Raw genomic sequence first — 16,349 nt, 5'->3', positions numbered from 1 at the left:
CGCTTCCAGGCCAAACCCAGAGGTCTGAACGAAGCTAGCTGAGCTAACGGCCTGTTTGAAGTAACTGCCGAGCTTCGGCTGACGTTTAGAACGTTCGCGTCTTACCAGTAGGCGAGGGAAGGGTGCTCTTTAAGAACTTTCGTTGGAAGAGTAGGGAGCTTCTTCAAGTCCGTTCTTGTGGTTTCATCACTGAAAGAAAGGACTGAGGGTAAATTCATAGGAATTATGTAGGAAGTATGAATACGTGTGTTGGCATCATGGAAAAGCATTGCATGAACCTGTTGGAAACAGTGACACTTCTCAACCACTAAAAAAAATCACATCCACTGAATGTGTCATGACTACTCAAGAACTAATAAAGTTGATTCAAAACACTGCATGACCAAACCATAGCGATGTAGAAGAATAAAGTTGTGCCATTTCAGTGTTGGCGGATAAAGGCTTGAGCAAAATTGAAGCATTATAGGAAAAAAAGGGCAAAAGTATTTTTATAAAACAAAATAGACAAAAGCACATAAAACAGCAAAAACAATCATATGCAAGCCACGCCATTAAATCTTCACAGACTTTATCTGCAGTTGGTGGCGGAGTTTGCTTGCTATCTAACTCTAACCTCCCCCTTCATTGTGATAAGGCTCCCATGAGGAAATATGACAGGGGCCTCAGAATGCCAACTGTTCTTGTACAAAGGTGGGCTTTATCACCAGCTAATTTATGGCTCTGGAAAAAGTACATCAGGGAATCAGAGGAAAAATGCTCTAACCGAAATTTCACCGTTCTCATTCCTTAGCAGTCCTGCAAAACATATGATAAGGATGTCTCTCGCAATGACTAATAACAATGCCCTAGGATGCTCTTTTTCTGGGAAAGTTAATCATACTTTTTCCAAAAGAAGCGTGCAATTATTTCCTGCGTTGACAATAATGTACTGGAGGCCTATGGCACGTATTTCTGCGGTTGAAAATGTGCAGTTCTCTCGAGACAGCGATAGTGCCCGTTTTGTGCGAACAGTGTGTCAGTTTAATGTGGACAACAAACCAACAACCAAACACATCTTCATGCCAAAGTACATTTTCATGCATGCGCCTTGCTTAGAATTAGGCCTTTCATGTATTATGGTTTAGGTTTAAGAAATGATTTCACTTTCTGTTCTACATTTATTTCCATCACGTGCAGCACAGGACCGAAATCTTGATAAAGCACAACAGCAGAAGCCAAGTCATAGGACCATAAAGACAATCAGAAACGGAATCCGTATCACGGAACTTAGCACTACTAAGTTCCGCGATACGGCATATTCAAAAGTGGAACAGATCTTTCAGGGGAAATTTTTGAAGGGCGGGGAGTCGATTTGGGGGATGTCAAATGAGGATGCGTGAGGGTGTGTGAAAAAATATTGACCGATTATACATACTTTAAGCTCGTCTTTAAGACACAGTTTCACTCTGGTGTTTTTAACACATTTGTTTCAGCTTTTTTTAATGTTCAGCTAGGTATTTGAAACATGAAGGGGTTTCACAAAAGGTTAAGCCAAAGGTAAACAACGGCCTGAACGTGATGGTAAAGCTCCCTTTTTCAATACTCTCCAAGGCCCGAATAGACGGTATGTCACTGTCAAGGTCTGCGATAGAATAAACCATGAGTCACTTGATAAACAGGGGAGAGCAAAGTACCTTTCCATTACTGCTCCACAAAGACCACTGTGATTTGACTGGCTAGTGTATTTCTTTGTCAAACAGAGTGTGTGTTTGCACAATATGAGATCATATAAAAACACTGGTCATGCATATTTATACTGTGAACTGGTAAAGACATGGGTTAACACAGTTACATGAGAAATGGGTTCAAATGTATTCTTACATACGTCAATCCTTTACAGGAAATTGCACTCAAACAGCTATCCAAAGAACTCATTTCAAAAAGAGCATGGCCAGGGCGTGACCATAAACTTTCCTTGTGGTTGCAGCCATTTCAAAACTAAATTCAACTGATCTCAAGTGTGACAGATATAAGCTATGCCAGTTACTAGAAGTACTCTGGGAATGCAACAATCCTCGAGCTCTGATATGCAGATTCCCAGTGATTCACGACAGTGAATCATAAAGAGCTTATATAGCAGGAAACCTCAAATCTGGCCCTGAAATCCAAATCCTTCTTTTCTCCCAGGTAATGAACTGAACAGTTAGTGCTACCGACTGGCCAGACTGTCTTCACACCTGACTTCCAGGTAATGGGAGAGTGGAAAAGCAGTAGGTTTCAGCCCACAAGGACTGTGTTTTTATGATCACTGCTACACAGTATTTAAATCAAATTCCCAGGTCAATGAATAGATGGGATTACCACTGCCCATAGGTCTGATGAGAAGGCTGCCTTAGACATGTGATGACACCCAGCTGTGATGTATTACACATGGAGATGCATTGTAAAAAAAGCTTATGTAGGCTACATTACCATCCTCTCTATGCCAGGGCAAATGTCCATCAGACGCGTCCGTTAAATCAGCAAGACCAAAGGACTGCAATCATGGATGGTGCAAATAAAGGGACTTCATTTATCTCTTTAAAATTTTTCCCAAAGGCTGATTGATTTCAACCAGACATTCATTGAATCTGTGAACCTGTTGTTCAATTGCCCTGTTCAGCCCAACACAGCAGTTTATGCATTTCCACTACGAACCAACAGACAGATATATCCATAGTAACTTCCCTGTTGATTGTTACACAGCGAGAGAAAAATGGAAAGAGACAGGTGATCAAAGAGGTTAAAGGCAGTTTGTACTGGGGGTAAACTAAACTAACTTCAACAGTGTACACAGTGCATGCTTCAAGTTCTTTTCAGTGACGAAGGTCAAATTATACAAGGTTAGAGAGGGTACACAACTCAATTTCACGGACGGACCTAATCGCACCAACGTGTTGGTGTCAAAGGGCTAAAAATCTCTGGTATGAGAGTCAATGGGACGGTGATTTAGGAGTTGCCAGGCTCCATGCCGCTATTTAACCCTAAAATGAGACTTTATATTAACTTCAACACCACTTCAATCAGTGTTATTAAGCCAGTTTTATACCCGCCATTGTGCCGACCTGCCCTGTAGCATTTATCACTCAGGAGATGACACATTCTGCATTCCTTCCTGGTCTGGCTGAGGAGTTCCGGATCTCTAATAAAGCGAATGAGCTAAAGAGTGCTGGTGATAGAACAGTGAAGGAATTGGGCTTTCCATTTAAAGCATAGCAAGCCTGCCATCTTGGTTACTACTTTGTGACCTTAGAATTGCCGTACAAGCTTCTATCTGCATTCTCTGTGGTTTTTGAAAGATTGAGCTTCAAAGATACTAAAGTGAATGGGCTTCAAGCCGATACAACCTTTGGAATTTAGAATTTTTTCATACTTTCAAACAGTAGTTTTGTGTAAAACTTCTGTATTTAGTGCCCTATAAGCAACATATTTATGACACATTTTTGTCAAATGTCAGTTAGAACCATATAATTCCAAGGTCTCGACTTATAGGGCATCTCTGGTAGCAAACTCCTGTTCTGGAATTCATTACAATGTCTGCGTTACGTTAAAGCACACCCCAGCCCCAAAACACCACACAAGTGAATGTCAGCAGTGTGTCAGCGCTTTTGAGCCAACAGCCTCCCCAGGTGCAGCGGAACCAGCGAACTACCATTCCCAACCCCCATCCCTCCAACCAGGTCAGCCAACCAAAATCCAGTTCTGTCTGAACTGTAAGGCTCAGTGAGAGGTAGCACCGCCATGGGCAAATCTGAGTTTAAGTGAGGACTTGGCAAGCATCACACGCACTGTAGTCATTAACCACAGGGTAATGTGCACAACAAGACAGGGGATGTAAAAAGCCATTTTCATTGGCCTAATGGGGCAAGTAAATACACTATTCAGAATACACAACTACACGCACAGCATACAGATGATTCAACGGAAACATCTTGCAAAATATGCGTTGACTTAATGCATTAAACTAATATAGTGTATACGGCGCGCACACACACCCTATATTCAAAAGAAAATGTTCCAAGATGTTCTGGGAAACAGATAAGTGTCAAATAAGACATGAGTGGCACAGATAAAAAAAAATAAAAACAGAATCTGCTGGACCATGGAAAGACAAAGTGGGAGTTTGGACAGGATGTCCGAGATTACATCACTATGACGGTTGGGTGCTGTGATAGCAGTCAGCCGGGACGTGGGCAGTAGACAGGAGAGTGGTTGCGCCTCTGCCAGCCCCTCCCCACCTCCCAGACCCGGCTCCTGACTCCCACACAACTAATCTCAGGGCTTCACCTCCCTGCCCACTATAGCACACACACCATCAGATGATTTATGAACCTTCACCCGTAAGATGGAAAATATTTACAAGAAATAATAATCGTAATTACACATGGTGTCCCATAATTCCCTTTAATCCTGAGTAATGCTGAGAAACTAATGAACCATCTGTCATATTTACATTTGCATTACATTCATTTAAATGTGTTCTTTCTAATTATCAAAATGGCTGGCCGATTTGAGAATGACGGAAGCACGAGAAGCCAGTCACCAGCCTTGCCTGCCCTCATTCCCAGACTAAAGAGTCTTGTTTTAGTGTAGTGCTGCTATCAGGCCAAAGCTTAGCAGACCTCCTCCCTACACACTCATACATTAACTGCGGTTGCAGCACACATACCAGTGACTACTCAGCCTATGCAGCATTATGGGCTCACAGTACTACACCAGTACAGAAAGACTCTTGAACACACACAGAGACACGCGCACGCACGCACGCACGCACGCACGCACACACACACACACACACGCACTCAGGTGCAACGATCTGTGCAAACCATTTAAAGGAAGCATAAAACAAGCGCTTCAGTTTGGATCATGTTGGTTACTCATTTGTTTTACTTGTGAAGAAGATTTTTTTTTTTTTTTATGTCGAGGACGGCAAACGGAACAAACGGCATTCATGCTTAGTATGCCGCAGTACAGTACATTCACCCTGAACAATTCCGAACGGTGCACAAAGCATTGTGTTCAAACAATCGGCTCTGGGGGCCAGCAAAGGGACGAGGCCAGGGACAAACACACCGGTTGTGCCATAATAAGCTCTCCCACTCTGACAAGCAGCGCTATATGTGCAGATAAGCACCTTTCTCACTGCTTACGACAGGAACAATGATGCTGACCTATGGAAGTATTCCTTTTGTTCCTGTCCTTTCACAAAGCCATTTTTCTTTCCGAGCTCTCCACCTGAACAAACTTGGCCGAGAAGCTATCATTTTCCAATGATTTCTGATCTTCCTCACTGCTGACAAAGTATATGCACTGAAAAGCAGACCTCTATCAGAAACTCAGTCCACAATTACGTTAAAGCCACATACTCGAAAGCACAGGAGAGATAGAAGACTCACATTAAGATCAAATAACATTTCAAATAAACAAACAAAATTGTCCTGATTGAACCAATAACATGCAAATAATATCAGTCTGAAAGGCTTCTGACATAGCTTTTAATAATAGCAAATGTAAAGACACATCAACTGTCAAAACTGCTTAGAGATACATTCTAAAAGTAAATACTGAATGTATGTGTAGTATGTTTATTCGTTAGTGAATGGCATAGTGTCAAATTCATCTTCAGGACTAGCCAGGCAGACTCCTTTAGTAAAATAAATCCTGCACTATGTGGTCACACATTAACTTACAACCATGACCTTTAAAGTTTATGTTTGTTCATTGAGCTATGCCTAAGGACAAGTCCCCACATTACAATAACACTTCCTACCATTCATAGACACCTTTTCGCAGGCACAATCTCATGGTGGAGAGGTCCAAACACACTGCGATGCAACTACTGTATAACAGGCAGGTTGTTTTTATGGGGAAAAAATCCGGTACAAATAAAACAAAAAAGACCGAAAAAAAAAGTATAATGGGTTCGGGTTCAGAATCAGCGTGAGCGAACCCATCCTGAAAAAGCAGCTTAAACAATCCTCGTTTGCATGCATTATCTTGCTGCATGAGTATTAGCTTTATAAATCAACTATCAACAACACTTCACCACAGCATTGAGGGTCCCGTCTACGAGTTAGTATTGTATCCTAAGCATCGCTGTTAATTTAGTCGACCTAAAAAAAAAACCTTTTGCACAGAAAATATTTGACAATAATCGGTCACTCAACCTGTTTTTCATTCGTGTTTTAATGCAATTTTGTCTTACCTGGTGTAGTCTCCTTTAGCCTCCTGCAATTTAAACAAAATAAATGACTGAAACAAATGCACCAGTGTTTCAAACACCGTTTAGACATTATTTAAACGTTGATACATACACAATACACGGGAAATCGTAAATATGTTTCAAATTAATGTGGTTACTAGTAGCTACTTGTACTGTTACAATTAAACATTTGATTAGCCTAACGGTACTGTCCTTGAGATTTCCAAGAAAACGCATGCATCTTAATAAGATTTGACGTTGCTATAAGAACTGGAAAACATGACATCTATAAAGCATTGATCACTACGCAATTTAAATTTAGATCAGTCATATTTTGCATTAGTGTAGTGGCTGAAGTGCCTGGCTATAAAATCGAGCCAATTTTTTAATAAGCTACAACAACAGCTTGCAAAACATGCACCAAACACGTACGCAGGTGGCACTTGCTAACTGTGCTAGCTGTAGTTAACGTTTGATCGAGTTCAAACTTGAGGGTAACGACTAGCGCTTAGACTTTATACGGTTTAAAATTACTGAAACTACACACCGATCCAATTGAGCAAGCAGGGAGCACTTCTGCAAAAGTACACTTACCTGCAATGTGTAAGCAGCCAATTTAAAGACGTTTTCACTTTCAACCTCGATGTCCCCCTAAAAACCAGCAAGAAAAAAAATATGTGGACAAATATCTTTTTAAACCAGGCTACACTGAAAGCACTCTCTGATCAGCGCCGTTGAGCTTCCCAGTACTCAGTCCGTACCTTCAGATTCCGCTGTTACAGATTCAACCATTCCCATAGGGATCAGGGGAGACTTTAATGATTGAAGCGGTTACATAAGCTCTTGAGTACACTGTATAGCCTTCTTAGAGCAACCAAGTACCACAACAGCCAGAAGCCATTAAAACATGGAATTGATCCTTAGTTAATGTATGTTTAACAATGTAACAGGCAGTGATAAACCCCTCAACAACATGGTACGCTCTGCAAGCAGGTTCAGCGCTCACGTTCCCACCCACCACCCCATGGTGAAAACTTTTTTTTTTTTTTTTTAACTACGTAGGATCTTGTTAAGTGGGGTTTTCGACTTCAGAATGACGGATAATTTAATTTTAGAATTGCTTTTCATTTCGCAGTGTTTTAGCAGTATTTTAGGCTATTTATTTCAGTCGCCTAATTCAGTCGCATACGGCAGTTGTGTGCGTCCAGTTTCTAGGTCACTGTGGCTCAATGGACGCCGGTCGATCTACCCAGTAGCCACAAGAGACCCCAACCTTGCCATCTGCACGGCGTCTGTGATGAGCTCATTACTGAGCATTAAGACCTTCTCAGAGTAGTGAAGATCAAGTCCGCCCTTAATGTATATGTATCCGGTGCAACTGTTGTGGTGGTAAAAATAAGTAGGCTAAATAAAATAGTATAAAAAAAGCAATATATGTAGTCCCACACAAATATATGACATTGTTTTATAGTGTAATATACATATGATCATATTGAGAAAAAGTAGGCACTGAGAAAATTGCCCTAGATATCATGTTGGTAAAATCCCCACAGAATGCACAGAAACTTAATACGTTAACAAAATATATGAATATATTGAAATAAAATAGATATAAAATAGCAAAACTGAAGATTATGTGCAACTTTAGAAATCATTGCCCCTTACTGCTATTTCAGATTTTTTATTAAATGCACACTGTTGTAAAATGTATATATCATCTCTTTGAAAATGGAAAAATGTACAGAACATTTCCTTTCTATAAGGATTCATTAAATGTTTGAACACACATTATTGATTACTGCACTGTGCATGATCACCAATGCTGGTTAATTGACTGATTTGAATAGAGAAGAATTATTAGGTGGGGCCATTATCAAGGGTCTGTGTCAGTAAAAGGAAGAGACAATATAAAGGACCTCGCACTAGCGCAAGTTACGGCTAGCTTTAATGCCATCATCACCTGCAATTATCTCTCCCCAGATGCCCCTTATGAGCTGTTTGGGAGGTCCGCCAAAAAGCTCTCTCTCTCTGCCTCTCCCTCTCTCTCTCTCTCTCTCAGTCTCTCTCTCTCTCTCTCTCACACTTTCTCTCTCAGTCTCAGTCTCTCTCTGTATCTCTCTCTCTCTCTCTCTCTCTCTCTGTCTCAGTCTCCCTCTCTCTCAGTCCCTCTCTCTCGCTCTCCCTCTCTCTGTGTGCGTGTGTGATTGGAAGAGGTCCCTTCTCTGCTGGGCTTCAGTGTAGTTTGTCATGACTGCTTGCCTGTCCTCTGCTCGCACCTTAATGTCTGGCTAAGCACTCCCCTCTTTAATTAACACAAACCTCTTCCAATATCTCTGCAACTGCCTTGCAGATGGGCTCCTGTGGGCTGGCTCGAGCGATTTAAACAGGGTCCTCGAGTGTGGAGAAGCAGAGAATCGCTACATTGTTCTGGTTTATGATATTACAGGGCAGTGTTTCAAAAAGCCCCTGAAGTCAATAAATGATGTTTTTGAGGATCAGGTAACTATTTGATTCTTTGAAAGCCTCCATTGTGAAATACAGACCGGCTCAAATATGGGGAACAGAGCTTAGAAAAGTCTAAAATTAATTGGATAGAGCTGTGTTTGGCTTACAGTACAACAGTAACAATGAGTCTGTCCGAGTACGTCTGCCTTCGGTGCTGAAACGGCTGAACTAATACTGGCCCTCAAGTTATATCAAGGGCTGGAGAACAGCCAGGCTTCAAATTCAAACTGCTCCGTAGCAAACGGCTGTCTACAGTAAATCCCCTGCAGACAAAGGAGATGCATGGACAGCAACAGTGTGAGTGCGCTTGCTAAGACCAGACATCTGTAAGTTTCAAAAGCAAGCAAGGGTCAGCTTGGCCAATAAAAAGAAAAGACTCATTTGCAGAATGAGCATAGTGGATAAGGTACATGACTGGGATCTGCAAGATCGGTGGGTGATGAGCGTGAATTTGAAAAACTACAAGACACCACATATGAAATTATCCTCTTCATGACTTCATTTGCATAGCTATTTGGTAATTAGTCTTAAACCATGCTGGTTTCTGAGTTTTCTTGCATTTCCCAGCAACCTGTTTAAGAGCATTAATGTCATCCTGTTGCCTGGCCTTTTAACATCAGCCAGCTAGCTGTACAATACTGAGCATGTTTGTTCTACATGATATAGAGCACTTGTGCAAACTGGCAAATTGGTGATTTAATTATATTTGCGACAGTAAGTCTACGATTGTGAGACGTAAATAATCAGATGTCAGGACACATCAGGAGCAAAGAACAGGGAACGGCAGGGCTCACTCTTTACGGTTTATAATCGATTATGTGATTGATCTCTGTGTAAACCACAGTATTATTTCACACAGCAACCACGTTTATAATTTTATGCACATTACATAAAAATATAACATACATGACAAAAACACAATAATGTCAACTAAAGAAGAACTTACATTGTAGACAGAAGATTTTGCATTTAGGAAAAACAGTTCCACCGTTGTGTTCTCCTTCAGGTATGTAATATTCTCAATATAAAACCTGCAAACCAAATGAAACATGAAAACAAATTAATGTCAGATAATTTAATGTAGACAAATTATGTTGTGTCTAAATTAAATCTCTAAATAAAACAAATACAATTCATAAATGTATCACATTCTGACAGAATATGTGAATATCAGAACTACATTATCTGCGAAGCATGCACACTTGATAAGAGAGCTAATTCCCTAAATATGTGGGCACAGTAATCCTGTTCATTATTACTGTCCAGCTGTGTGTGTGTGTGTGTGTGTGTGTGTGTGTGTGAGAGAGAGAGAGAGAGAGAGAGAGGTGTGTGAAAAATTAAGAGGCTTTTTGATTCAGTGGTGCCCTCTATTGGATGTTAACTTCAACATAAGTAACTCTGGATTCTGAGGTCAGCAACAGCTATCTTATCTCTCAGAACTTCATTAACCTTTCCTCTTAGAAGCAATTATAAATGATTTATATAAAGCTGGGGTTTTCAACCTGTTCTGACCAAAGGACCCTAACCCAGACTCAAAGGCAGCCAGATTAAATGCTTATATATTTTTAAAGGGTTTTCGATTTTTACATTTTTTCCCATGTCTACAGTATATAATATATAGTCATTGCTTAGCAAGTATGGGCAGAGCCCACTATATGGGTCTGCAGTTGAAACACCCTGTTGAAAACCCAGGATATACAGTAAAGGACTTGTATTAATATCACTGAGCTAGTTTTATAGGCAAAGATCCAAATCACAGGAATCACACTCAGATAAGGAGACCATACTCACCGGACAAGGAACTTCAGGGCAATTGGTCCACTCTTCTTAGAGAAGTCATGGTCTAGGACCCTGCGGTCCATCTGCAACCACTTCCGCTGGCCCCTGAGTGAGAAAGAGGAATGAGCAGCGTATATCAAGACCCCATAACCACCAGAGCCCAGCCCATAGAAAATTCAGATATAAACTGTGAGATTTATGCAAAGTCAAATAGTGTCCTTTGCTACTGCACAAGTTCCAAACCCTAGTGATGTGTCTGTCTATGAAGTCCCTGTCATATAAGAGCTTACTATTTAAAAAACAGCCCCGATGTAGGACTTTCATTGAAAATATAATTAAAATGTAGACAGGCTACCATAGTCATTGAGTATGCATGCTCTGTGGTTTGTATCCTTTCATAGAGGCAAATTTATATTGCTGTAAGCGCCTCTCTTGCTTAAGCACACTCTTGTGTGTTTAAGTACTATATAATTTCATATACATATTTGAACGCTGTGACTACAACATACTGTGCATTAGAAAAAGCATGATATGTGAGGCATAAAGGATATTCAAACAGACACTGTCTATGGTTATGACTCATAAAAACCGAAATATGCACAAAAAGTCTGGCCAAACCTGCTCAATGGGGTCCACAATTAACTCAACCAATAATGATAGGAAAGATCCCTTATGAACTTGACACACATTTTAAAACAGTAGGATGTGTGTTCTGCCTACAGATGCATTTGAATCCATCACACACAGAGTATGAACATGCGCTGTTCATAATAATAATGAGCTCCTCACATGCACATTTAAGGTAGAGGTGACTCATCTATGGAAACAGAAGGGAGATCTGTTCGTCCAGGAGCTACACGTCTACTGTGGTTACAGCTGGAATAACTCTGGCACAGGTGTGCATGGATGTTACAGACAGGAACCATCTGAGACACGCTTTCCTGTCTGGTCAAAGATGTAGTTCATCTCTCTGTTTAATGGGATATTTATACAAAAACAACTCATTCATTCGAATACCTTTTTCTGGATTGTGTTTAATACAACACAACACATTGCAAAGAGTATATTTATTTTATCGCTGCTTTTCACAAATAATGTTAATCAACTGGGCTTCCATGGAAGAATCTCTAAACCAGCTCTGTTGATGCTTGATATACTGTGTGGAAAATGTCTTGGAATGTCCATTTTGAAAATACTGTTTCTTGAGATCCAAATATACAGTACTGTGCAGAAGTCTTAGGCACCCTAGACTTTATTATATATATGTTAATTTTTTTGTTTATTAGTATAAAAGAACACATTTGAGATTTCCAAATATTCATTTTCCAAAAGATTCAATTTTAGATACATTTTTGTATTTAATAAAAAAAAAGTAACATATTACTGTAAGCAATTGACTACTTTTTACATAAAAACATGATCAAGGCTGTCTGACATCAGAAGCAAGGAGCCAACCAAAGTCTGCAGAAGAACTGTGGCAAGTTCTCCAACATGCTTAGAACAACCTCCCAGCTGATTGTCTTATAGAACTGCAGGACATCGTTAGCTATCTCAGAGAAGTGATGCAGTTTTAACGCCGAAGGGTGGTCACAAAAAATATTGATTTGATTCAGTTTTTAACTATTCTGCCAAATTACTAAAATGTAATATAAAATGCATAGTACGTTTATTTAGGACCTTTCAGTGAATTCTTTTTGAAAGAATCTTATCTGTACAGAATGTTATACAGGCGCCTAAGACTTCTGCACAGTACTGTAAATGTGAACCAATGCAGAATGTTGGCTTTCCCTCGCAGAGCCCCAGCTGCAGCTCTTGTTCATACACAGAGAGACTGTTTGCCACATTAAGTACGGAAACACTTTGAGGAAAACAAGAAAGTTGTTCAGTCTACCTTGTCTCATAACTATCACTTGGGCTGAGACAGTCACTTCATAAGTCCGGTTGTTTGAAACTAGGATGTGTGTAATTGGATAAACAGAGTCATGTGTCATGTCACTTTAGGCACTGTTATGATTGCTGTTTCTAAATGGTGAGCAGCTATAACAACACCTGAAATTATCATGTTTCCCTCTCGGGTACATAGAGTTGTACTTACGTGTCATCAATGAAGGTTATTCCAAAGTACTCCTTTTCTTTGAGGTTAAAATGGGAAGAAACCAAATCCAAGAGTTCCCGTGACAGGAGCTTTGGCTGCAGTAAACAGAAACAGCGTCACATGAATTAGGAGGTTGGGATCTCATCTGAAAAATGTTTATTTACCTATACAGTGTACAGTATGCATTTGTATTTTTTTTCTAAATAACGTGACAATATACACACCACTATGACATACAATCCCTACAAATGTTCTGTGCTGGTATTGCAGGTCCAGGCAATGTATGATAAAATGTACGATAAAATATAGATTCAGGACACATGCTATTGAGGATTTACGACCCCACCTGTTCGCTAAGAATAATGTAATGGATTTTTTAAAATCACATGAGGGTTAAAATTGGATAATAACACATTTTAGGAATTAGTCTTGCCTCGCGCGAGACCAGGGCTTTTCTCCAGTAAAAATTAAAATTCAAACTAAGCACAATAAATCATAAGGTGGCGCCGTGGGGACTAATTTTTTATCCTATGGCTGTTATGACTAAGCTTGTCCTCATCTCACCAAAGCTTAAAAGCTGAAGTCAAACTGAGTGACCATGCTCTTGAAAACACCAGCGCACGTTTAAGAAACAGGAATGTTACACACCACGACCTCTGAACCCTTCATTGTGACGTGAGGTGAGGTGAACGAGGGGAGGGGAGAGGCCATACCTGAACCAGCAGTTCTAGTTTCCTGTCGTCCAGGAGAAGCACTTGGCACACTCGACCCTCCGTCATCTGCAGAACAGGGAGGTACATCATTTGACATCATTTGGCTGCCGCCAAAAAAACGTGACCCTGACTAACACCGGCCGCACTCAAAAAAGCACCCCCCTCTGCCCCTGCCTTCCACCGCCATCGTGTCATAAAAGGGTCACGTTTAAAGAACTGACAATTCAATTTCCAGTAGAAATAATTATGGTCATCCAGCGCTCGGAATAAATTGGATCGCCGTTACTCCGGCTCAAAGCCGGTTGTGCGTCGTTTGGCAGAGTCAGCACATTTCACAGGTGAGGGTTTCGCTGAGCCGTTTGTTTTTCAGCTGTTTTATTTATTTGGGTAAATGAATTACGCAGCCTGGAGAGGGAGACCAGACACAGAAAGATCCATCGGGATTCTCGCTATGTTCACCTGAGTGATATTTTCCAGCCTATTGTCTGCACTTCTTGTTCTGAGCTTCCTGGACAGACAGTAAACATTAGACAATGCTGCTCACAAATGAGGGAATAAGTATGCAAATAAATGGTAGTGAATACCACAGACTGTAAAAAAAAAAAGGGAACATGCTTGTAAAAATACACACAACTTTTTCACACCCAAACATTGGGGTGGTTCATTCACCTGTTGACTCCTGAGTTTCCTCCCACAAGAATGTGGGAAAGGTGTAATTTATTCCTTGTTTCACTCAGGGTTAAAACCAGCTGGCTTCCAGTCGGTCTGGTCTGGCCCGTACAATGGAAACTGACAGTCTCACGGGAACCCAGCCACCGTAGGGCATGATGAAACTAACCCTGGCTGTGTTATGTGCAATCTGATCTGCCATTGTCCCATTCACAACTACTCCCATTCAAATAGACATTTACACACCTTCTGTTGTCTTTTACGCTTTTATGACCCTTTCGCCCAATTTGGAATGGCAATTCTATTCACCAGCTGAGCGTATTGCAGCAACATGCATTATCAGAGCACTGACATGGTCTGCTCCAGAACATGTGACACTAAGCCAGTGCATCTTTCCATACTGCTGTCCACACACTGGAGGAAAGCACTTCCTGAACTGCTGTTTGGCCAGCAGGAGTCACTATTGAGCAGTGAAACGCGGAGTGCATCCCAATTCTCAAGAAAAATGTATCCTCCTTTCTCCTATCTGGAAGTATGGGGGGAGGAATCGAGTGGAGGAAAGGAGGAGGAATCTTTCTTGTATGATGCACCCATGGTCACTTTGGCCGACTGAATACCTCCCTCACTGGATGACACGGCCATGGTCAATTACAAAATGTCTGCACATAATCTGTCCTTTTTCAGTAACAAAACCCTCCAAAAAACTATATCCAAACAGTATTATTCAGAGTAACAAATAAAAATTAGTAAGGTGGTCTTTATTCACAGACAGCCTTTTAATTTGCCCTAATTCATTCACTAAGAAATTTTATATTTTATATAATGTCCCAATTATGTGGTATTTTCCTGATTTTCAAAATGGCATTTGTGTTTCAGTATTGCTAAATTATACTGATCAAATATTTTTCAGTCAGACTGTTATGCATAACATTATGAAGGAAATTAAAAATAAAACCAATAATTTATGTTGTTACAATAGAAAGCTTATAACATATTTGAAAAACAGAGGAGAACTATGGGCCTAGTCAATACAACAACATAAGCCTGTGTCTAATCTATCTTAATAGAGAGAATTATTGTAGCTGTTAATTACACAAGCTCCATTGTCTAAGAGGGGATTAGTCACTATAGTAACCCTTAAAGGATTGTGGGATTGTCCAGTGTGTGATCTAGGGTACATGTATCAGTATGAATGCGGCATTGTTACCAAGAAATTACGTCAAATCATCTAGCATCTAGTAAACACAGGTCACATAAAATGTATATATTCTATCATTTTCATTGTCCCTTCAATGTCAATGTCTCTTCAACACAAAATGACATACTTATATTAGCACCTTATATATGTGACTTTATATTTATATTAACATTATATATACAGTCAGGTCCATAAATATTGGGACATCGACACAATTCTCCTCTTTTTGGCTCTATACACCACCACAATGGATTTGAAATGAAACGAACAAGATATGCTTTAACTGCAGACTTTCAGCTTTAATTTGAGGGTATTTACATCCAAATCAGGTGAACAGTGTAGGAATTACAACAGTTCCCAATTTTTAAGGGACCAAAAGTAATGGGACAATTGGCTGCTCAGCTGTTCCATGGCCAGGTGTGTGTTATTCCCTCATTATCTCATTTACAAGGAGCAGATAAAAGGTCTAGAGTTCATTTCAAGTGTGCTATTTGCATTTGGAATCTGTTGCTGTCAACTCTCAATATGAGATCCAAAGAGCTGTCACTATCAGTGAAGCAAGCCATCATTAGGCTGAAAAATCAAAACAAACCCATCAGAAAGATAGGTGTGGCCAAATCAACAGTTTGGAACATTCTTAAAAAGAAAGAACGCACCGGTGAGCTCAGTAACACCAAAAGACCTGGAAGACCACGGAAAACAACTGTGGTGGATGACAGAAGAATTATTTCCCTGGTGAAGAAAAACCCTTTCACAACAGTTGGCCAGATCAAGAACACTCTCCAGGAGGTAGGTGTATGTGTCTCAAAGTCAACAATCAAGAGAAGACTTCACCAGAGTGAATACAGAGGGTTCACCACAAGATGTAAACCATTGGTGAGCCTCAAAAACAGGAAGACCAGATTAGAGTTTGCCAAACAACATCCCTTTACAGTTCTGGAACAACATCCTATGGACAGATGAGACAAAGATCAACTTGTACCGGAATGATGGGAAGAGAAGAGTATGGAGAAGGAAAGGAACTGCTCATGATCCAAAACATATCACCTCATCAGTGAAGCATGGTGGTGGTAGTGTCATGGTGTGGGCATGTATGGCTGCCAATGGAACTGGTTCCCTTGTATTTATTGATGATGTGACTGCTGACAAAAGCAGCAGGATGAGTTCTGA

At 40.4% G+C, this 16,349-nt stretch overlaps 1 protein-coding gene across 5 annotated transcripts in view; it reads right to left on the bottom strand.

Moving 5' to 3' along the window:
• The window catches only part of frmd4ba (FERM domain containing 4Ba), a 58,376-nt gene that overhangs the window by 18,760 nt on the left and 23,267 nt on the right, over positions 1-16,349 (bottom strand). For 3 of the 5 annotated variants that reach the window (XM_061219429.1, XM_061219434.1, XM_061219432.1), the window contains exons 1-7: positions 13,313-13,402; positions 12,600-12,694; positions 10,517-10,609; positions 9,672-9,756; positions 6,815-6,871; positions 6,224-6,246; positions 106-189 (exon numbers count right to left, since the gene is read on the bottom strand). In XM_061219429.1, the coding sequence (XP_061075413.1) occupies positions 106-189; positions 6,224-6,246; positions 6,815-6,871; positions 9,672-9,756; positions 10,517-10,609; positions 12,600-12,694; positions 13,313-13,402 (527 nt within the window). Of the gene's footprint in view, positions 1-105; positions 190-6,223; positions 6,247-6,814; positions 6,872-9,671; positions 9,757-10,516; positions 10,610-12,599; positions 12,695-13,312; positions 13,403-16,349 lie in introns of those variants that run through there. The other 2 variants (XM_061219430.1, XM_061219431.1) reach the window with 1 other exon arrangement.

Source organism: Conger conger, chromosome 14, assembly GCF_963514075.1.
Source record: "Conger conger chromosome 14, fConCon1.1, whole genome shotgun sequence".
NCBI classification, from domain to species: domain Eukaryota; kingdom Metazoa; phylum Chordata; class Actinopteri; order Anguilliformes; family Congridae; genus Conger; species Conger conger.
This window is presented reverse-complemented; position numbering and strand designations above follow the sequence as displayed.